At 36.3% G+C, this 24,782-nt stretch overlaps 1 protein-coding gene across 4 annotated transcripts in view; it reads left to right on the top strand.

The window, feature by feature from the left end:
• Positions 1 to 24,066, top strand: part of LOC138701518 (lysozyme-like) — a 45,391-nt gene extending 21,325 nt beyond the window's left edge. Inside the window, exons 5-6 of one of the 4 annotated variants that reach the window (XR_011332612.1) lie at positions 22,726 to 22,898; positions 23,247 to 24,047. Coding sequence is in view for 3 of the 4 variants with exons in the window: in XM_069828489.1 (XP_069684590.1) it covers positions 14,900 to 14,910 (11 nt within the window). In the remaining variant the exon portion in view is untranslated. Of the gene's footprint in view, positions 1 to 6,630; positions 6,866 to 14,899; positions 15,723 to 22,725 lie in introns of those variants that run through there. The other 3 variants (XM_069828492.1, XM_069828489.1, XM_069828491.1) reach the window with 3 other exon arrangements.
• Positions 24,067 to 24,782: the final 716 nt, after the last annotated feature.

Consider the following 24,782-nt stretch of genomic DNA (forward strand, 5'->3'; position numbering starts at 1 on the left):
TTTATATTTGTTACTGTTGCTCCAAGATATTTGAACTTTTTCATCTTTTCAAAGGATAAATTTCCAATTTTTATATTTCCATTTCGTACTATGTTCTTGTCACAATACATAATCATAATCATATACTTTGTCTTTTCGGGATAAACTCAAATTTGAACAGAACCACTTCGAATTGTGAACTGAAATGTCGTTAGTAGGAGAGATACATTCCAATTAACAGCGGAGAAGAGGAGTGTTAGAAAATAATCAAGTAAAGACAATAAGTAGTTCTAATTTTTAATTGTCAGCATTGAGAAAATAAAAAGTCGATTTACAAGCAAATGCAAAGTCACCTCACTTTCATTACATTTCGAAGATTATGGTAATGTACCGGGCTTTTATTTGGTATGTATAATGGGTATTTAAAATTAATTGAATTACATTAAAATAAATTAAATTAAAATAATTCAAATTAAATTAAATTAACATAAATTAAATTTATTTCGCCATAATGGACGATCAGACATTTCTGACTGCATTGAAACCAATAAGTATGAACTAGCTTTCTACGAAGTAATTTAAGTTCGAAGAACTATATTTACTCCAGTCATTTAAAATAATTTTACGAATTATAAAACTAAAAGGGATTAATTTAAATTTTGATCATTAGGCTTCGTATTCCAGTTACCTAATGACTGAAGTTAAAGACACATTGGGTATATAGTACGCCGAAGACAGGTAATGCAACGGATAAGGATATAAACAAACAGGTCGTCGCTGCGCATTCGTGGAGTACAGTCAACTCCAGACATTCTGAACCTATACTAATAAACACATGCTTGAGCCGTGATGTTCATTTTCGTCGTGATCTTTGCGGTGAATAATAACGTGCATTCGTAAGATACGGAACTTGAACATATGCGGATGTCATTGGTGCATGATGTATTGTCTAATATTTTTTCGTGTTTCATTAGGATATTGCATGTCCTCACCACTGAAAACCCACTAATTCTCTATGTACTTTTCTAGAAATTGCCTAAAATGCAGATTATTTAATTTATTAATTGGGATGTTGGCACTGGACGTCATGGTAGGCTACACAAATCCATGCTAAACGTCGCTAGAGTTAATTTTCAGATTTTTATGGTACCGTTTCTTTTCGATTACGTTGAACACACTTTGTGTGCCTTTCGGTATTTCAGTGTCTTTCAGTGCACTGATTTTGTCAGTTTTACGTTCATATTGCACAATTTATATGTAATGTTGTCTATATTGACAGTGAAAATAGCCCTATTAGTTCAAATATCCTCAACTATGCTCTGCAATATTACACGCTTGAGCGTCGTATAGTCGGAGGCACCGATTTTGGCAGATGACCTCGATGACATTTCCAGTAGGCGAGCCAATATTGTTTGTGTAAGCTGCGAGAATGAGATGCGATAACATTCTGAGTCGTTCATATTTTCATAACAGCAGCTCATATCAATTATCCTTATTATGAAACACACCACGGTACAGTCCTACTCAAAGAATACCTTTAATATATGTAAATGACTTCCGTTCGCAATGATTTTACAATACGTCTCCTACATTTTCTAAATTAAATTAATTCTTAATTACAAGAAAAAAGTATTGCATTGCGCGCACACACACACACACACACACACACACACACACACACACACACACACACACACACATATATATATATATATATATATATATATATATATATATATATACACAGGGTGTTTAAAAAATACGGGGCATAATTTCAGGTATGTATTTCCCACATGTAGACAATCAAAATAGTTCATTACAACATGTGTCCGGAAATGCTTCATTTCCGAGTTATGGCCTTCACAACATTGAAATTCACCGGAACGTTTTTCTTTCCGCAGGTCGTTGCCGTAAAAGGAGACATTAAGAGTGCACTCTGACTGTTCATTCCGAGACGAAGGTTACATTCAGTGTTGTGTAGGCGTTAGACTGTGCGACATGTATTCAAATCAAGAGCTGGCAGAGATACACTTTATGTACGGTAAGGTGGACGGCAATGCTGCGCTGGCTCGTCGTTTGTACCAGGAGAGGTACCCACAGCGACAATTTCCAGATCGGAAGACATTCGTACGTCTCCATTACCGTCTGTGCGAGTATGGAAAATTTAACTCTCCTGGTTTGGGAAGGGGACGACCAAGATCTACAACTCCAGAGTACAGGAGGAGATTCTGGAGGCTGTGAACATGACTCCTTCTATCAGCACACGAAGGGTAGCGTTGCAAGTCAATGTTCCTCATACGACTGTCTGGAGACTGTTGAAAGAGTATCAATTGTATCCTTATCATTTGCAACGCGTACAGGCCCTGTCACCAGCAGATTACCCTGCACGAGTTAGGTTCTGTCAGTGGTTCTTGCAGCAGTGTGGTGTAAATCCGAACTTTCCTGCCTTAGTATTATTTACAGATGAAGCACAGTTCACACGAGATGGCATACCTAACAAATTTCCACAATCAGCATGTATGGGCGTATGAAAACCCATGTGCAACTGTTCCATCTCATCACCAGGTGCGGTTCTCCCTCAACATATATCATTGGTGATCGGTTAGTTGGACCCCATGTACTTGTAAACAGACTTACGGGGCAGGCGTACCGGTACACAAACTTCCTGGAAAACACCATACCTCATGTTTTAGAAGACACTCCACTGATCAATCGTCAACACATTCACTTCTTGCATGATGGCGCTCCTGCACACTTCAGTCGTACGGCTCGCCGGTACTTGGATCGAAGGTTTCCTGTTCGATGGATAGGTAGAGGTGGCCCAATTGCTTGGCCTCCACGCTCACCTGATCTCAACCCTCTCGATTTCTACTTGTGGGGCCATTTAAAATCATTGGTTTATTCTTCTCCGGTGCCTGATTTGGAATCCCTTCGGAATCGAATTGTGGCATGTTCTGAGGACATACGCAATACTCCTGGAGTTTGGGATCGTGTTCGCAGGTCAATGAGACATCGATGTGAGGTCTGTATTCAAGCAGGAGTTGGACATTTTGAACATCTTCTATAATGACAACGACCTGCGGAAAGAAAAACGTTCCGGTGAATTTCAATGTTGTGAAGGCCATAACTCGGAAATGAAGCATTTCCGGACACATGTTGTAATGAACTATTTTGATTGTCTACATGTGGGAAATACATACCTGAAATTGTGCCCCGTATTTTTGAAACACCCTGTATATAATCCTATCCTTATCAGATCAATATACAAGATCTGTCCAGTAATAATCTAGGGATCATCTACTGGTGGTGCGACAATTCAAGTTAATAAAATTACGATTCTTCTTAAGAATCAAAATATAATTTGGTTAACTGGGTAAAATTGCATGCTGCGGAAGTTAGATTTATATAAGACTATAATAAATAGGACTGTAATGGATATTACAAGGGCAATAATTCCTTCACACGCACATTGTGAATAGAACAGAGAAGAAAGCATTTTAAAATATTCGAAATCCTACAAAATATCGGATAAACCAATTTTCCCTGCACAAATTGCACCAATTGAAAAATATAATTACCATTCACAATAAATACTGTATTTTATGGATTCTAAAAGGTTGTTTATTATTCTAGAGGTATTTGCTGATGACTATATTAAATTCCAGGACAACATTCATTCAGAATATGTAGAAATTACATTTTGGATTTTACTAAATGTATAGGCCTACTATCAAAAGGTGTTACATACCCCCTTAAATACTGTACATGTGTTAGCTGTGCGATATCCGATGTTTAATTTTTTTTTAATATAATTCATAGTACTGAAACTGGCATATTGAATTCGCACAAATTGTATTATTCGTAATTTTCGTTTCGAAAACCCCTAAGATATCTAATTTAATTTTTCACCCATTTTTGTCCCACTCCACCACTTTAGGGACAAAGTCGGACTAAATAATACCTTATTCGTATTCTGTGATCGCAAAGATCCCCAGATATCGACTTTCATCGAGATCGGATGACATGAGATTTCTCACTCCCTTCTGCCTTTTCATCAGTACCTTAGGATATGGTATTTAAAAAATCTAAGAATGTTTAACCAATATTGTAGAGAGTAACCTTCATTTTAAATGTTACGTCTCTGGTTAAATATAGTTTAGTGAATTTTTAAAATTGTCGACTTCTTTCTCCCTCCTCTCTACTCGGAAGTAAAAAAAAAACTGAAGTTATTTCAAGGGAGTAGCCTACATGAAACTGAATTTTTTACTTTCCTTATACATTTTAGAAACAATTCTGAGAAATGAGATGAATAGTCTAACCCAATTTTATGAGTGAATCTTTATTTTAAATTTAAAGGCTGCACGTCTGCTGGTTAAAAAAAATAAATCGGTATAATTATTTTGATCATTACTGCCTCCCATTTTCCATCCCTTAATGTTCGTATTTCGTAAAACTCAGTCTTATCTATTGACTAAGGATTAACATATTTCCATATATATATATATATATATATATATATATATATATATATATATATATATATATATATATATATATATATAACAGATTATATTTCCATTTCGTACAATATTCTGGTCACGAGACATAATAATATACTTTGTCTTTTCGGGATTTACTACCAAACCTATCGCTTTATTTGCTTCAAGTAAAATTTCCGTGTTTTCCCTAATCGTTTGTGGAGTTTTTCCTAACATATTCACGTCATCCGCATAGACAAAAAGCTGATGTAACCCGTTCAATTCCAAACCCTCTCTGTTATCCTGAACTTCCCTAATGGCATATTCTAGAGCGAAGTTAAAAAGTAAAGGTGATAGTGCATCTCCTTGCTTTAGCCCGCAGTGAATTGGAAACGCATCAGATAGAAACTGGCCTATACGGACTCTGCTGTAAGTTTCACTGAGACACATTTTAATTAATCGAACAAGTTTCTTGGGAATACCAAAGACACATATAGACTACTGTAATATTTGTTTAGTTTTTGGAGGTGACTGTCCAGAGTGCACAAATACTCGGGCGTGCATGTTTACTTTTATGTCCTACCCATTCCACTGCGACAGAGATAACAGCCGATCTTGCAGCGGTGAGGACTCGCTCTCCAGTTCACAATAAGAAAATACATCTGCCAAAATCCCTGGCACGATCTATACCTAAGACATTTTATCTCTCCAATGAACCTTCAATCAGCCACACATGTAGTTACATATTTAACTAATACGATTAGTAACAGCAGTGATCGATAAGACTACTCACTATGACTGTGTCCCGGTTTTGACTTTGTAGAGGAAGAGGGCAGAGGATGCGTAACTATTTTACAGTATATATGAACGCACCTGTACCTGCGCTGTGACGCCACATATACAGAGACATCATTTTATTTTTACTAACATTTTTAATATTAACCTGTCTATACCTTTAGAGAACCGGAAACACCGCTTGCTCCCCCCTCCAAGACTGGAGTTCGATGATACTGGCGTAAAACACAAATCACTCTACTAGGTATAGGAAGGAAGAAAAGTAGTTCATCCATTTACGTAAACTAGGAAATATCGCGATTTTGAGTTTGATAATTTTCATTAGGTTTTTCTTTAATGAAAGTACAGTACTGTATTAAGAATAAGTGTTTTTACTCACGAAGTGAGTTATCCATGCGAACGTATTCATTATGCGGTGTATATTATACTGTCTACAGCACATTAGCGTACAATATAGAGAAAGAAGTTAAATTGAAAAATAATCATAATATGAATATTTAAACACGATTTTGAAAATGGTGGCCATTCATTTCGATACAGACTTCAGTTCTTTTGTGCATATTATCGCACTATAGACTATTGCATCTAATTCCAATTGCCAGTTTCGTCCTTCGTACTACTAACTCATGTTGAAATAATTCTGTACCTACTCTATAAAAGAGTACCTTACGTACTATAAATTCAATCTTCACTTCTGCCCGACCCGCACAGATAAAATTACTCAGACATGCTATCTACTGTCCGTCCAAGTGGTTATGTCGCAGGATTGTAGAAAGGGAGGAAATCACGTGACAGTTAATTACTTAACGAGGCCCTTTTATTTAAGTTAAATTAAACAGCTGTATAATATTACGTAAACGCCCAATTCCTAAGAGAAATTAATGTTTTCAGAAAAGAGCTAAGACAGCCCAGCTTTTACAGAGGGGCGAGCAGAAGCAGGTGGGGGAAATCGGGATGCGACGTAGGCAAACGGACAGTACCTGTGCGAAAATATGATTCAATATTGAAAGCTCTTTCATCACTGGAAAACGCGAACATATTTCTGGAACGTACTATACTCAGTAACTCAGTACTGCTTACTATCTGCGGTCTTGGTTCTGTGTGGAGTTGGAACTTCATTAGTAGAAGGGGTGGGAGTGAAGTACATTAAAAAACTCAGGTACAATAAAAATTGAAGTAAAAATAAAATGATGTCCTTGTACTTCGAATAAGGCAACTTCATTGCAGTTTATAGGTAGTTGAAATATGGAGCCTAGTGATCATTTCCTATATGTACGAAATTTTAATTTATTCGTAAAAAAATTGTAAATTTTCCTCGATATTTATTTCTTACACCATATCATTCCTGCTACAATGACATCTCTTCTTTTCTTTTCAGTTAACTAACGTCGGAGTGCTGCCAAATTACACGAGCTACAAAAAAGTTCCGATTACTAACAGCAGGAGTCCGAACTACTGAGCTTGTTGGATGTTTTCTGTTTGTAGTGATAGCAGTGACCTCATCTCCAGTCGGTAATATGAAGTTGGTGGGCCTATACAAGCTACCTCAACAAAGTCAGAACACCAATATGGATGTATATTTATGTTAATTAGCTATTAAATCACAAAATTGATATAGTTCGAAAGCTGATTCAGTTAAGATGACAGACGATTTAGACAAAGGATGCCATTCGGGGATGTGAAAATCACAAGGCTATAAACAATCAGGTCCGTGGATTGTGATATTTTGCGGTATATTTTTCTAACAAAGATAATAATAATAATAATAATAATAATAATAATAATAATAATTATTATTATTATTATTCTTACCTTCATTTGCCATTTATTGAATTAGTTGCTGTTCTTAATAACTGACAATATTAAAAATGTTTCCTAATATATTTAAGGCTCAATTTTGTAGTCCGATGCAGAAGATTAGCATACGAATCGGAATATTACTTTCTTCAATCGGTTATGAACTAGTAGTTTCGCATATACAGAGAGATCATTTTATTTCTACTTCAATTTTTATTGTACCTGAGTTTTTGAATGCAGGCTTCTTCACTCCCACCCACTGTACTAGTAAACTTCCGAGCTTTCTCCACACAGAACCAAGGCCGCGTATCCAGTCAAAGTCGCCTTACGGTCATAGTAAACAGTACTGAGTTAGTGATTATAGTACGTTCCAGAAATATGTTCGTGGTTTCCAGTTACGAAAGAGCTTTCAATATTGAATCATATTTTCGCACAGGTACTGTCGTCCGTTTGCCTACGTCGCATCCCGGTTTCCCCCACCCGTTTCTGTTCGCCCCTATGTAAAGGCTAGTAGCTGGACTGTCTTAGCTCTTTTCTGAAAACATTAATTTCTGTTAGGAATTGGACGTCTAAATAATATTATACAACTGTTTAAAATAACTTAAATAAAAGGGCCTCGTTAAGTAATTAATTGTCACGTGATTTCCCCCCTTTCTACGACCCTATGAAAAAACCACTTGGGCGGACAGTAGATAGCATGTCGGAGTAATTTTATCTTTTCGGATCGGGTAGAAGTGAAGATTAAATTTACAGTACGTAAGGTAGATCTACTCTTATATAGAGTAGGTACAGAATTATTTCAACATGAGTTACTATTACGAAGGACGAAACTGGTAGGCCTAATTGCAATTAGGTACAATAGTCTATAGTGTGATAATATGCACAAAAGAAGTGAAGCTTGTATCGAAATGAACGGCCACCATTTTCAAAAATGTGTTTATTTTGATTATTGATTATTTATTATTTTGATTATTTTTCAATTTAACTTCATTCTCCATATTGTACGCTAATGTGCTGTAGACAGTATAATATACACTGCATAATTAATACGTCCGAATGGATAGCTCAGTTCGTGAGTAAAAACACTTACTGTTAATACAGTACTGTATTTTGATTAAACAAAAACCTAATGAAAATTATCAAACTCAAAATCACGATATTTCCTAGTTTACGTAAATGGATGAACTACGTTTCTTCCCTCCTATACCTAGTAAAGTGATTTGTTTGTATTTTACGCAGTATCATCAAACTCCAGTCGTGGAAGGGGGTAGCAAACGGTGTTTCCGGTTCTTAACCGTTAATCCAAAAGTATAGTCAGGTTAATATTAGAAATGTTAGTAAAAATAAAGTAATGTCCCTGGTATTGTACTGCCTTAAGTGTAACAGGTTACTTTTCAGATTTATTGTGAAAAATAATTGATATTCATTTTTTATGTATGTTTAGTAGTCTGTGTTTCAATGTAATAATAGCGAGAATGTATTTTCTTTGAATAATTTCAAGGGAAAAATTGTTCCGGGGCCGGGTATCGATCCCGGGACCCCTGGTTGAACGTACCAGCGCTCTACCACTGAGCTACCCGGGAACTCCACCCGACAACGTCTCAACTTTTCCCTTTATATCCACACAACTCGCGTGGGTTGACGAAACGCCAGAGACCCACAACGAGTGCACACAATCTCTGTGTGACTTGGAATTGTGGTTTTCTGTTAACGTACGTAGAGATGGCGTTTGTTTACATCGTTTCTTATCTTGATTGAAACAGACAATAGTGTATTAAATATAAGAGTTCTAGACCATCCGTACCTTGTCCCTGTTAATTATCTACTTCAGTTATACACACATACCTTGTAAAAAAAATATTCAATTCAGCCTTCTCCTTTCAATATTTGTGGCTTAATTTAATAATTGACGGGAAGAGATATTTGGTCGTCCAACGGGTTGCAAATTCAGCCATGAAATCATAACAGGTCATAGTGTCTAACACTTGAAGGGAAGAAGAAGAAGACTTAAGACCCAGAAGTTTATCCCTTAAAATTTTACTGTCTATACCATGCGTGTCAAACTCGCTTTCCCAAGGCGCAAACGAATACGGAGGGAGTGGTTACTAGTCTTCTGACTGCTTCACGTCCTTTGCATTGACTCAACGGAACGTGACTCGTGAACGTAAACAAACAGAGCTGTTGTACTACAGTGAGGTTAGTTGGGGACGCTCGAGTTTTCTTCCTCAACTAACTTCACTGTAGTAACAGTGGCGGTTGGTACTGTGCATATACTTTGCACACTTACGGAGCTCATTTCTGAAGACATTATTAGCAAAAACTGTCACATAAACATGTGTTCTATTCTAAGTATTTTCAGAGTTACACTAATTTGAAGTTTTAAAAAAATACTTTTTTCTTTAGTTTTAAGAATAAACCAATATGACAAAATTAGAGAATGAACTATTCAGAAGTATACTTTCATTAATTGATTAGCATTCTGAAGCTAACAGTGTCGTTAATTCCATAGTTGCTTCGTACAGATTTTTTTCTTCAAATTTTAACTAAGGTCCCAGTGGGTAATAAAGCACATCGAGAAATAAGGCCCAACTTTGAAATTCGCGGATCAAGGCTAAGAGGAAGTGTGATCACTCTGTAGTCATGTTGGGGAACTAAAATAACATCTGCCTAATAATTTGAGCTCATCTTATGTTGGTAGAAATGAAGTAACAAGAAGAAAACGCGCCGAAACATTGTCTCCTCGACAAAACTATAATATTGGAAGTAAAGTTAAATGTAATAATATATTTCAATGCTCAGAATATTGAAAATGTTATTGCATGTTATGCTTGAGAGATATTTCATCGTTCCAGATACAGGTACAAAATAACTTTTACAAATCTCCATGACACAGATATAAACTCAAAATCATAGTAGGTCTGATATCGTGCAATAAGGCCCAAGCAACAACAGGTAAATAAGGCCCGGGCCTTATTTCCCGACAACTATTAAAATTTACAAGACGATTAAATAAGTTAATTATATTGTTGAATATGAACTTCCACTTCAGATTGCAATAATAATAATAATAATAATAATAATAATAATAATAATAATAATAATAAATATCTAGGGATGAAATTAAAGTAGGCTATATAAATAATTTAGGCCTAAGTACAGATTACTACTTTGTTCGCAGACATTACATTTACTCTTATGTGTTTGTGAACTACAACCATTTGATAAAACAGTCTATAGATCTTTCGAACACTACTGGGATGAAACATTGCTCAGATACTTGGATCTTCATCCTGAAAGGCTATACATAAAGAGAGATTCTCAGAAATATTTACACCTATCTGAAATAAGTGCATGACCGTACAAAATGTCGCCAATGGTTTCCGAGCCACTGGTATCTGTCTTTTTGCGCCAGATGTTATACCAGAAACAGCCTTTGCTCCAAGTTTGGTCACTAAACGTCCACTGGAACAACAGGAGTCAGTAATACCAGCAGCAAACTCATTCACAAATTACAACTGAATCATCTTTATTTGCTACTGTTTTGTCTGTGAATCAGCTGAAGCATTGGATATGAGACAGTGTGCATTATGTTCATCGTAGGTCCATGAAGTTTGTGTGGGCCTCACTGCCTCTAATAAAGAAGTTCTTGTATGCCCTAAATGTTTGGAATACTCAAATTTTTTTGTGTGACACACTGTTTCAGATTTTCAGAAGTTTATTGTCACTATTGTTTACAAATACGATTGTTCAGGTATTCCAGTTCATGTAATTGTTGCTTCTATTCATTTCACTTTATGTTATTTTGATATTAACTCTGTTTCCTAATTTGATGAGTTAATTGAAATGTATTCTCTTTGGGCTCTATTACCCTACGGCATGGGCCATATTAACAGACTACTCGGGAAATAAGGCCCAGTTGTAAAGATTTGCTAAATTTGGAATAACAGAGAAACATTTTGATATATCAGTCTGTTCTTTTTGTATTTTGTTATATAAATAAACATCTTCAGACATTACCTTATTAGTGTAATTCTAAACCAACTTCAGTAGCGGTCATAATAAAAGATCCGTTAGGTGGGCCTTAATACCCACAGGGACCTTACAAAATTACATTTGTCTTTATAAATCGCGTCATTCTTGCATACTCTTTAAGACTGTACATAAGGTTGCAAAATTGAACTGTAAAGAATCAAATTGCTAGAAGTCGTGTGATCTGTAACAACTCTTGTGATGAGCGTGCAAGAATAATGTAATTTTTAGTTAAAAATTGGAAAAAAAAATCTGTACAAAGCAACTAAGAAATTAAGGACACAATTTAAGCTTCAGACTACTAGCCCATTAATGAAAGTATTTTTCCGAATAGTTTATTCTCTATTTGTAACATTCGTTTACTCTTAAAACTAAAGAAAAAAATGTATTTTTAACAACTTCAAATTAATGTAACTCTGAAAATATTTAGAATGGGACACATGTTTATGTGGCAGTTTTTGCTCAGAATGTCCTAGAAATAAGCTCCGTAAGTGGCGGTAACATCTTGTGAATCACCCTGTATACATTTTACGGACCAACAGGTCTAATGAGAGAGACGAGGATGATGATAAATTTATTATAGTAATAAGTATGTACCAAAATAGAGGTGCAAAGTATATGCACAGTACCAGCCGCTACTGTTATTAGTAGGCCTTCAACAGCTCTGTTTACGTTCAAGCGCCCGGCCCTACCTTACGTTGAGTCAATGCAAGGGACATGAAGCAGTCAGGACACTAGTAACCACTCCCTCCGTATTCGTTCGCGCCTTGGGAGCACGAGTTTGACAGGCATGATCTATCCTATATGACCTTAAAAATAAGAAAATGTGTAAATATGCACTGATAAATGAAAATATCCTGTAACAGGAAAAATACCAAATAAATATAAGCTTACGTTTATTTGTTTGTTTCGTTTCTGGTTTTTTGTTTTGTTTTGTTTTTTTTTTCAAGTTTAAGGAAAAGTGGTTTTGTTGTCCTAAAATCTGCAAAGAATTGCAGTTTACAATCAACACTAGACTGTTGCCTCCAAAAATTGTGAAACATTTCTTTACTGTGTTATTGGAGAGCATCTTAATGACATTAATAATTATTCCACTTACAGAGAATTTGTTCTGTGATAGAAGATTTGCCTCGAAAAACGTATTGAATTTCTCACATCTGTTGATATCCACATTTTTTAAATTGTTGTTTACTTCAAAGAAAATTAACCATTTTACCAACGATGGCATGCTACTTAATGTTGACTTGTCAGCAAGAAACCTTTGTCTAGTCTTGTAGAGTTGAGATCTGCATTCCCCACTCTTCTTCCCTTCTTCAGTTCCCACAATGACAAAAATTCTCCAACAGCTTTTCGAAGCTTCAACACCAGTCATATACAAATGCCTTTAATTCTGAGCATCAGATACTGATCATCTGTGACCGATATTTTTCTTCCAATGCTTGTACCAGGTCTTCTAGAGAGAGTGCTAAGTTCTTTACACCTTAGAAAAATTCTTTGGACAGTGAAAGCATTGAGACAAGATACCCAACCACTATGCTTTGCCCATACTTCACCAAAGAAATTGCTTTGCAACTTCTTCTGGACTTGAAAACATGTTTTAAAGTGGCAGAGAAGACTAAAACACTGCAATTCCACTACACAAGAACATGAGATATAACTGTTGTTAAGAACGACAATATTAGAAAGTCATAAACTTCATTGTTCCCTAATGTTCCGTCATATGGAACGACGAAAATCGGAGTGAGACAAGTGGTCAATAGGTTTGAAGCTCACGTAGACATTTCCTCCTTCCATTTTCTCTATTAATCTATTCAAAGAATTTAATTGCTGGAAGAACAACATTTGTTATACAGAATATTCTGCAATGTATACTGGGAGTTAAGAGGGTTTGTAAAAGTAATTTACAAACAAAGTAACCCATGTGGGGGGGGGGGGGTAGAAGCTGATAAGTTTATAACACTCCACACAAAAAATAATCGAGTGTAATAATTGTAAGCTGTTGATATTTCAATGTAATTAGTTTTATTTCAGTACATTTATTGACACGATTCGGAAGGTTTTCCCTCGTTTAAATAAAATGCAGTATTTTTGACAGAAAATAGTCTTTCACTGTTTTTGTCAAAATATTAACGCTCCCGAATTTGCTGCTTGAGATTCTGAAACAGAAAATAGTCTAATAGAGCCAAATCTAGTGAATACGGTAGATAACATAACAGTTCAAACCCACATCTTACGATGTCACTTGAGTTACAAACGTATTCAAAACTGACTCCTCGTTGCTTGAGAGTCAGTTCTCCTCGCAGTCGTCTTAGGAGGTCAGAATAACATTCACAATGGAAAGTGACACCATGTTACATGTTCTACACCCTTAAAGCTGAAACCATAGCTTTCGTAGCAAATTTCTGCACTCGATTTAGCGTTTTACGTACGAGAAGTAGTTGATTATATTGTTTTAATTTATTTTTTGTTTCAGTATCGAAGTAGTGAACCCATGTTTTGTCCATAGTTATTATATAGGCCTATATCTCGCCAAGAACTTTATTTCATCTCTCTGAAAATACTAACAATTTTAAATAGAATCTCATTTCTCTCTTCTGATAAACATTCAAAGCTCTAAGGAATGACTAGCAACTAGCAAATAATAGTATACTGTAGCTACAAACTTGAAAATTTCTTTAAGCAACAGGAAAAGATAGCAGGCTGAAAATACTATTTTTCTTGAAATATATTATCTTCCGTGTTAGAATAAAAGTTCTCACTTCCCCTTGTAGTTCTGTATAGAAATGATGATGATGATGATGATGATGATGATAACTGAAATGTGGCAAAGTGAACATGCTTCAAAATTAATAACAATTATTAAAATTGGTTCAGAAGTAACAAACACTAAAGGTGCCAAATAAAACAAGAAACGATATAATGTACATAAGAGAATTTTCTTGGAGAGATTTTAATAAACGGCATCACTGATTTGACACATACTATCTCACCACACACTTGGATGCTGCAATAGCCACTGTTTTTGTTTGTTGTTAAAATATCGAGACTATTCTTCAACAGAATCCTATTTCCCACTGAACAAGCCGGTGATATTTCTCCGAGACACAAACTTATATGTAATTCCGCGACGTGTAGAGAATATTTAAAAATAAATCCGTAATAAAATCTGTTTTACAAAATTATTCCCAAACAATTAACAACTTTGATCCTATATCTACTTCATTTTAACAATGAAAACCTTCACCAATAGGAATTCATACTGTACTTTAAATACTGCAATGTACGTAGATCGGTATAAACCGACTACTATCAGGTTTGACACAATCTCATCCCGAATATTACAGTACGAAATATGTTGTAAAATAGTTAACTACTACATAAATATTACGATGTTTATTATAACAGCCTGAAAATTTAGGAAGAAATCTGAATCAATTTTCTAAGGCCTGAAATTGTGCATAATCTCGTTAGAAAATTGTACAAGACACACAAGTATATGAGGTGATATTTTTTCAGCCAAGAAACCTTAACGAATATAAAACTTTGTGTAGAACGTTCTTAGATAAAGCTGCGAATATTATTTTTTAATATAAATAATATTAGTGGTAAAGATGTCTATCGCTGTGGAGCAACGGTTAGCCTTCCTGACCGTAAAACGAGCGAGCTCAGGTTCAAATCCTGGTTGGGGCAAGTTATCTGGTTGGGGTTTTTCCAAGGTTTTCTCTCAATCACTTGAAGCGGAATCGCTGGGTAACTTTCGGTGTTGGAACTCGGACTCATTTCGCCTTCATTACCATCATTTCATTAATCATCTTCAATAGTTACAGGTTGACCAAGAGGACGACGAAAGTGATTCCAGGATCCACTTACAGATGGCATCTATCTGCGGGAGTTGCACATATCCAGAGAAGCCGCAGGGACTGCAATAAGCTGACTGCAGTTAGATCGGGGAAGTGTAGCTCCCTCGGATAGATGGCGCCTTGGTTAGTCGTGGAATCGACGACGGTGTCTCTCTCTGGTTAAGGATGTAGCAGACTCATCCACGTGAATTGCGAACAGATGCCATCGATCTGAGGAGGCCGCAGAGGAACATCACAGGGAGGCAGAGGGGCGTTCCTGTTCACGCGGACTCCGTCAGACTTTGATGCTGTGGCTGAATCGATAAGATGTTCCAGACAGTGAATCACGTTCTTGATGAGCGGTTCTCAGGACTTCAGAATCATCGCAATATAAGGAGGTTTCACAATAAGCCTAAATCTGCAGTGCTTGCCTACGGGCCCTCCTCGGAAGGAAAAAAAATTGATAATGAGTGAACTCCAAGATATTCTTTTGCGAGAATCTTATGATCTGATGCGATACAATACGGTATTATGTGATGTGATGATATGTGAAGTGAGTGATATGTGATGTGATGTGATGTGATGTGATGTGATGTGATGTGATGTGATGTGATGTGTGACATGTTGTGAGTTAGCCTACATGTGATGTGATGTAAGTGACGTGGGTGATGTTATATGAATGATGTGTAATAAGTAATGTGATATATACAATATAAGACATGATAGGATATGATTAAGATATGATAATATATTATATTATATGTGCTATTGTGCAATATAATATAGATGGTATAGTATGGTATGATATGGTATGATTTTTAATTGTTTTATTTTACGAGTCTTTATCAATTGCGATGGTTATCTGCCGTCTCAATGAAATGAAGAAAACAATGCCAGCCAAATGAGTCCAATATCAACGCCAGCAAGCAAGGTATGGTATGGTATGATATTATTTGATAATATATGATATGGTATGATATAATAATATATGGTATGGTGTGACATGGTACGGTATGGTGTGGTATGGTTAGTTTGGTATGATATATGGTATGGTATGGTTAGTTTGGTATGATATATGGTATGGTGTGGCATGGTATGGTATGGTATGGTGTGACATGGTACGGTATGCTATGGTATGATATGATATGGTATGGTTAGTTTGGTATGATATATGGTATGGTACGGTATGGTATGGTTAGTTTGGTATGATATATGGTATGGTGTGGCATGGTACGGTATGGTATGGTGTGACATGGTACGGTATGGTATGATATGATATGGTTAGTTTGGTATGATATATGGTGTGGTATGGTATGGTGTGGCATGGTACGGTATGGTATGGTATGATATATGATGACATTTGTATAACATATGATATAATACGACATGATATTTGGTATTTGATAAGATGCGATACGATACAATATTATGTTGATTAAGGTGTGATGTGATATATTATATGGTATGATAGATACGATACGTACTGTACGATATATGATATGATATGATATGATATGATATGATATGATATACGGTACGGTACTATATGATATGATATGATATGATATGATATGATATGATATGATATGATATGATATGATATATGATGTTTTATTTAACGACGCTCGCAACTGCCGAGGTTATATCAGCGTCGCCAGTGTGCCAGAATTTTGTCCCGCAGGAGTTCTTTTACATGCCAGTAAATATACTGGCATGAGCTTGTCGCATAAAAGCACATTTAAATGCCCTCGACCTAGCCCGGGATCGAACCCGCAACCTCGGGCATAGAAGGCCAGCGCTATACCAACTACGCCAACCAGGCCGACTGATATGATATGGTATGATATGATATGATATGATATATCGGTTCCGGACAATTGGCCACAGAAAATTGGTAACAGGGACAATTCGCCACAAATAGACAATTTGCCACAGATAGACAATTTGCACACTGAGGTACAAAGATGAATCTATGACTTCCAGAAGCTCTATATTGTGCGAATGGATACAGATATTAATAATTGTAAATTCCACTAAGTATGTGAATTGCTATGTACATGTAAATTTGGCTTCAAAAATGTCCTTCTAGGTTATGGTCTACAGCTCTCAAGTACCGGATGACGGTGCCTTCTCCTTGTACCGCAGGTATTCTTCAGTTATACGTGATATTCGTCTGTCCATGTCGATGTACTTCCGCTTCTTTTTGGTAGGAGAATGACCACCTTCCAATCTCTCTATGTATCTGTCGGCTATAACGTTCAGTTAGTCAATATTCCTTGGTTCGCGTGGTAGGTGCAACTTCTTGGCACGTACACAGTTTTTTTAATAGATGGTTTCTCCGGTCGAGTCACACTGGCTTCGCTTGCAACTCATTTTGAATAATGACAGACGTTGGTTCTCGGGAAGTCCCCGCCCTTGCCTTCATGTTCTCTACACATTCCTTTGCCTTAATCGTTCCTCGGTTGCAGAATGATTCTTGTGTTCAGACGGTTCTTTGACAACACTGCTTCCATCTTCTGATAACGTGACTGTTGCATTACACCCGCCACGCATGTCACAGAGCCAAACAACTCCATTCTTATTTTCTCTAAGTATCGTGTACATGTAGCCAAGATATATTAATTTGTCAGAGCCTCTTTTTGATTTTTTGAAGTGAATTTCTTCCGCCATAGTTCCGAATTAGTTTACAGCTTCTGGATTTGTCTTGTGTTATCATAGAAATATAAATTGTTGCGAATTTGAGTATTGCCTTGAATTTTAATGTGTGGCTAATTGTCTTTGATACGAATTTAAATTATATGGCGAGTTGCCTCTGTGGCCAATTTTCTGTGGTGAGTTGTCCCCAACCCATATGATATGATAATGATGTAATTCGATATATTATAGTGTGGTTTGGTGCGGTATGATGTATATGATATACGATACGATACGGTATATGTGATGTGATATATGATATGATAAAACTATGTGACATACAATATTAGACATTAATGACAAAGAATTTGTGAAGGAAACAACTATCTAGATGTGGTTCACTTTACAGCCTGAAGAACAAGAAACTATTTTATTAAATTAACGACTAATATTCTAATCTTACACACTGTATTGCAGTGATGCATTACTTTGCTAGTTTTTTTTTTTCCATAAAAATGCGAATTAAGACTTAGGCTACACTGTTCTTGCAATACTTGTGCAAATAACCTTTTATCTCAAGTACGGTAAGTCACGGCTTTTATGACAATAGGAAAGTTTATTGGCAGAACGTACCTACACTGCCTTTCATCACTATTGACTATGGTATTTAAAAACTGAACCAAGCCCACAGATAACGCGTGTAGATATTAAAACTGGAATACATACCACTTTTTCCTGGTAGAGAATGCAAGCACTTCAAACCAATCATTCTACTTTTTTTCAAGCATCACATTCTGAAATTTTTGTGTTCAAAACTATTCACAATGATGCAAACTTTGGAGACTACGAGGGTTTTTAGACACGTCGTTGTCGTCGTCGTCGTCATCATTTGTAAGATTTATTTTTCATAGGCCATTCCGTTTCCATTATTTTTAACTCTCTCCCCAACGATTTTGTCAGATCTATCCTATTCCTATTGAGTTACAGTGACTATTAGGGACGTCATACCACTTTTGACCAATAAAACGATACGAAAGGACGTGTTTCAACCAATCATAGCTGCTTATCCCTTCAACTTTATCACTTCCCTAGCATTTGTTTATTTTTATCACTCCCCTAGCATTTGTTTGTTTGTTTGTTTGTTTATCAATATTTCAAACTGCAAATTCTTTACAGTACTATAAAACATGCTTTGCGATCGCCATTTGTTTCTCGCATAGATAGTCGACTGAAAATGGTGGCTCCGTTGAAACGTTTTGGTGAATCTAACATTAGTGAAATAGCATTTTAGTAAGTCAATTAATATCTATTTTATTGTATTAGAGTACTTTATTTCTTCTAATCTGTATATGATGGACTTATGTGAGGGCGGCAATGAACCTCCGGATTCCTTAAAAGCCATAAGTAGTAATCTTTATATACTTTCTTCTGTTTTATCACCTCCCTAGCATTTGTTTCTTTGTTTTCCAACATTTTAAACTGCAGAATTCTTTACGGTACTATAAAACATGCTTTGCGATCGCCATTTCTTTACTGCATAGATAGTCAATTGAAAATGGTGGCTCCTTTCAAACGTTTTGGTGAAGCTAACATTAGTGAAATAGAATTTTAGTAGGTTAATATTTTATTGTATTAGAGTACTTTATTTCTTCTAATCGTGTAATAGTCAACTAAATCTCACTCGAGTTTTGTTTTTCTCAAAATAAATCTCTAGTGAGATTACTGTTGATAAAATTACTTTTATTTATTTTCAAGATTTAATTTAATTCACATGGTAATGTTATCTCGTTCGCTGCTATGGCTCAGTGGGAAGCGGGTGGGATTTCCAAGCAAGCTGCCCGTGGTTTAATTCCCCCATATGGACAGAGATTAATCTCCATTTCACAGGATTGAATGTTCATCCCTTGCCTTGTACTAGTCGTCTGACGTCACCGTGGTGATCTGACATCACCGGGGTGATCCTTCAGTGTCCTGACCACACAGTCTGGTAGGACATCCATGTGAGAGAGAGCCTATGTTAATATTGAAGAATAATGTATTATGCCTTAAGACGCTACCGCTCTACAGATACCAACTACTGGCTGGCAGTCACAGAACTCCCCTACAGCCTGCAGAATCCTTTTACCTTTCCACGTCCTACGAGGTACTATGAGTACAGGGGAGAGTTCATATTACATAGCACTACCACCAGCGACGAATGACCACTTACCACGGGGCCCAAAATCATTGGCGCCCCGCAGCCGACTCTGCATCGGTTGCAACGTGAAATAGAGGAAAGAAACGGAGAATGATATTGAAAGAGAGGAAATGAAGATAAGTGGATAGCGTTGGTGGAATGATAGAGGAAAACGGGAGTACTCTGAGAAAACCTACCACCAAGCATCCTCTTTGTCCACAATTTCCACTTGGACCACTTGTCATTCGAACCCAGGTTACCAGCGTGAAAGGCAAATGCTCAGGACCCGATTAAATTACTGTAGCCTACTTGTAGTTTTATAATTAAATATTCCTCTTTTGTTCAATGGGGGGGGGCCTTAACTTGCTGCTATTCGCCCCGACTCTGCGAGCATGCTCGTAGAATGATATCGCTAATGCGAGGAAACGTAGACCACAAACGTACCGAGGGTGCACCACAGGCGGTGGATCTACGGTACATTCTCAATGAATGATAATGAAGAATTGTTGGGATGTCAAAGGGAAACGGGATTACCCGGAGAAAACTACTGTGTTGCCTGCCTGGACCACGGACTTGCCCAGCGTAAGTTACAAATTCAGGCTAGATCGGGATTTGAAGACGGGGAAATACAAAAATAAATGTTATTATCTACTGAAACTACGAATTGAAGTTACCGGTAGACCCTACTGTAAGACATAATTATGTTTTACAAGTCAGACATACATATCTCTTCAAATAAGAGCCGTCCTTTAAGTCATTTATGGCACATGATTCCTATGCCTCATATACAGAGAGAGGCAGCGAAAAGTTACCGCACTACGCAGGGGACGTCGGGGAACAAATTGTCCGCAATCCATTGTTCGACTCACCGGAAAGCTATAGCAGCGCGGGCGTGCGTTCAGTTTCCTTACGGTAGGCCTAAAATTTCCTAATGTTGGGGATAGAGTGCGCGGATAGCGGGAAGCGTACGGGGTGTTTACTTGACGAGTGAAGTGTTCGTGGAGCCCACGTTATTACTAGTACATAGTGTTGCATTACTACACTTGTTATTGAAGAATATAAAATAATTTTGTGCGAGATCGTGCGTATTTGCTTGGTTTCCGCACAAAACCAACCCGCGGTAAGTCTAAAATTCCACATTCAGTATTCCCAACCGAACACACATAACAATTTCCCTCTTTTTACCGCTTAAGTGACATATTGATTTTACTGCTTTAGGCTTTTAACATATTACTTTTAGAGACGTTCAATATAGTAATAATTATAAATTGGAAACTTACCACTGCAATTTCACCTAAATTGCACTGTTAATTATTGTTTTTAAATATTTGCAAAAATTAAGTAAACTCTACAACTCCACTAAAGTTACTGCATTTCGTGATGCCTGTAACATTAAGGAAGCCGTTTGTTTTAAGTTCGCATTTATAGACTGGGGGGAAAAAAAGACAGAAGTATATCACGGCCTGCTGGAGTATAGTAAACACAGAAAATATTTTAAAGCAACAATGTTGAAGATAGATATTTTTGTTTTCCAAAATTGCCGTCATTGAACAGAAACCAAGATGGAGATTTTATTGCAACTAATTAGAAATTCCTCTTTCAGGTATGTAATAAACGATCTTCGCACAAAATAATGTACGATACACGAACGGTATGTTTTCTTTCAATTCTCGGAAATTAAAAAAGCTCAACTACGTTTCGCTTTTTCAAACTTTTCCTCGAACATGAAAACTTCAACAAACCGCTCTTGTAACGCATATTACTATTGTGTTATTTGTGTTCGCTATCAGTATGGTGACATCTACAGTAGTATTGCACAACGGATATTTCTAGTTGAGACATTTCTCCTAAAGAAGAAACCGTATGACAGAACGGTTCGTAAGTTTCTACGTCAGTTCCGTGACGATGCAACGTCTTCGAGACAATACATGACCAAGTTATTCAGAAAATGGCGAGAAACAGAGTCTATTTTAAACAAAAATAGAGAACCTCAGAGGAGAAGCAGATGTTCAAGCATGAATTGAAACCAGCCTAGTAAATCTTCACGCCGATTGGCGAAAGAGTGTGGTATCAAATACTCTCTAACATTAATACTGGAAAGTTCACGATAAGAGAGGCGAATGACTCATCAGTGCTATCTAGCGGCAGGGAATGTTGACAGTGAGGATAACGTGACACGTAGCACGGTAAACTGCATCTAACAAGAGTTTTGTACTTCAACACGTGGTGTAAGTCGTAAGGATTATTCTCATGGTTGTTCCACAGAATGTCAGGGAAAAGTGGAATTGTTTGTTCTGTGTTCTTCTGTAAAAACTACGCTTGGCAAAAAGATGCTAGATCGTTCTTCAGATTTCCAAAAGATACAGATAGGTGAGTGAGTAGTCATGTAAATACGAGTAGTCTATTACTTTTCTGCCACAGGATGATGATGATGATGATGATGATGATTATTATTATTATTATTATTATTATTATTATTATTACAGTAGACGAGATAGTAGATAACTTCTTCTGTGACCTTATCATGTGTTGTGGCTATCACCAATGGTATGGAGAAGGAAGATAATTTCTGAGATGAACTTTCGTGTCAGTAGATTCGTATAATTTTAATCATGAAACAAACTCTCTTTCTGTTAGCTCATTCTTTCCCCACTCTCACGATTCACATGACAGGTCTCGTGTCCTCACCATCATCATCATCATCATATTATTATTATTATTATTATTATTATTATTATTACTGTTATTTGTTTTTGTCTTATGTGCCATATGGGTAAATAAATGTAAAAGACAGGACCTAGACGAAACGTTTAAAACTAGAGGAACAGAGTATCTATACAAAAATCACAGAATATGTTCAGATCACTTTAGATTATCGGACTTCAATAACCCTAATTTGAAGAGTCAGGGGTAAGTAAAAATAAGGTGTAATTGTAAAAATACCGAAGTTTCAAATGAGTTATAGACCTGTTAATTTTTAATATTTTTTTAATAACAGACTGAAGAGAACAGCTATACCTTCACTGAATTTAACAGCTCCTTCTTCCGAAAATATGGGTCAAAATACGATGAAAGAACCACGAAGGTCCCCAAAGAAACGCATTAGACCTTCCATCGAGGAGGCGACAGGTTCTCCGATTCCAGACAGAAACGACGATAGTCCTCTACCAGGTACCTCATAATCAGATAGTACATTAGCAATAACATGTTCTCTGTGCTAAGTGAATCAGTTATTAAACTGCATAAAACTACTTTACTTCCATCATACCAAACACAGTTTCTTTATAGTTTCTCCATATAAAATACTGAACGTCATGACTTTTTCAAACTAAATAGACGCATATTGTGATACGTAACATAAAAATACGAATTATTGATTTTGTGAAGAAAGTGTGTGAACTCATGTTTTCTCATAAAAACTGATTTAGTTAGTTATTCGCAAAATATTATTTACCTAGTCCTAGACTTTCAAGACCTTATTAATGTTTCACTAAATTAAGTCCCTGTTTATTTTTTAAGATGCAAGAAATCCTAAAAGGTCAAAGATGGCTCAAGATCTTCAGATAAAGACACTTTGTAAGAAATTGATTGCAGCTCAAAAGTTGGTATCTAAACACAAAAAAAAATTATTTCATCTCTTTGGGCGGAAGTGAGAGCTCTGAAGACAACCAGTTCAAATATTGATTTAATCAAAATTGTTTCTAATGATGAATTCATTATGTCGCAAGTGCGCTTAAAAAGAAAGAAAAAATGGGAAGGCGGTATTACAGATGTCTCCGATTTGGATGTAACTGTTGATGACAAAAATGTACAGCATACAAATGAAGAAACCGTGTTGCAAGAAAATGCAAGGGCTTATGTTGCAGGTTGGGTGTGTAGCAGAATAAATCACGAAATTTGTCGAAGAAATTTATCTTGTAAAGAAAACCCCAACGATGACGTAACAACGCACATCGCAAATAAAAAATAACTTACTGTAAAGATTCAAAAATTGTTTTCCCTAATGATGTTTCTCTAATGCTCAGCCAATTGTGTTCTGATGTTTTCAAAGAAATTGATCATGTTATTTGTAAAACTAGAATTGGTGTAAAAAAAGAACTAGTTAAAATGGTAGTGCTCCCTGTTAACATGTCCATTTGCAGTGACTGTGCCAATGTCTTCATTGATAAATATTTCAGTGTGTTAATAAATTGTTACATGAAAAATAAAATGGACAACCATACAGCTAAAAAACAAAACAAGCGATATATGAAAGCTGCTAAACTGCTAAAGTCATGCACAACTAAATTTCATCAAATTTGAAAATATGAGAATTTATCAATTCATTTATATTCTAATAACTTTGTAATTTGTTATTAATTAAAAATGTTATGAACAAAGTGACTCTAAAGTATACTATTTATTGCTTTGCAGCTTCTTATTGAAATCAAATGCACACCTCTCCTCTCTTCCTCACGTAACCCAGCACGACGCACGGAGTGTGAGAACGTTTCAAGCCGCTAGATGGCAGCACTGTTACTTTTCGCCGCCGCTTGCAATGCTAAACAGGAAAGCTTTCCAGTATTAATGTTAGAGAGTATTTGGTGGTATTTCACAAAGGTCGGCATTATGGGGATTGAAAATACTACACTTTCATTCTTACAAAGTGTCAGTGGTTCATTAGTTAACACAACGGGATCCAGCTGCCCACGTTAATTTCTGTCGGTGGATGCTGCAATGATTGCAGTGCAATCTATCCATGATGGTACTGTCGATCCTTCTCTTTTAATTATGACGGACGAAGCTTATTTCCGTTTAAGCGGGTATGAGAATTCTCAGATGGTATTGGAACCAGTAGTATTAGTATTTATTTAGTATTAGTATTTATTTATTTAACCTGGTAGAGATAAGGCCGTCAGGCCTTCTCTGCCCCTCTACCAGGAGATTCCAACTACAATATCAACAATAAAATTACAATTAGTATTAAATTTACAATTACAATTACAAACAGTAGCGGCCCGCGGTTACAAAGATTGGCAGTTCTGCATGAAAAATAGTGTATTTAGCAAACGCATG

Source organism: Periplaneta americana, chromosome 6, assembly GCF_040183065.1.
Source record: "Periplaneta americana isolate PAMFEO1 chromosome 6, P.americana_PAMFEO1_priV1, whole genome shotgun sequence".
Classification (NCBI taxonomy): Eukaryota; Metazoa; Arthropoda; class Insecta; order Blattodea; family Blattidae; genus Periplaneta; species Periplaneta americana.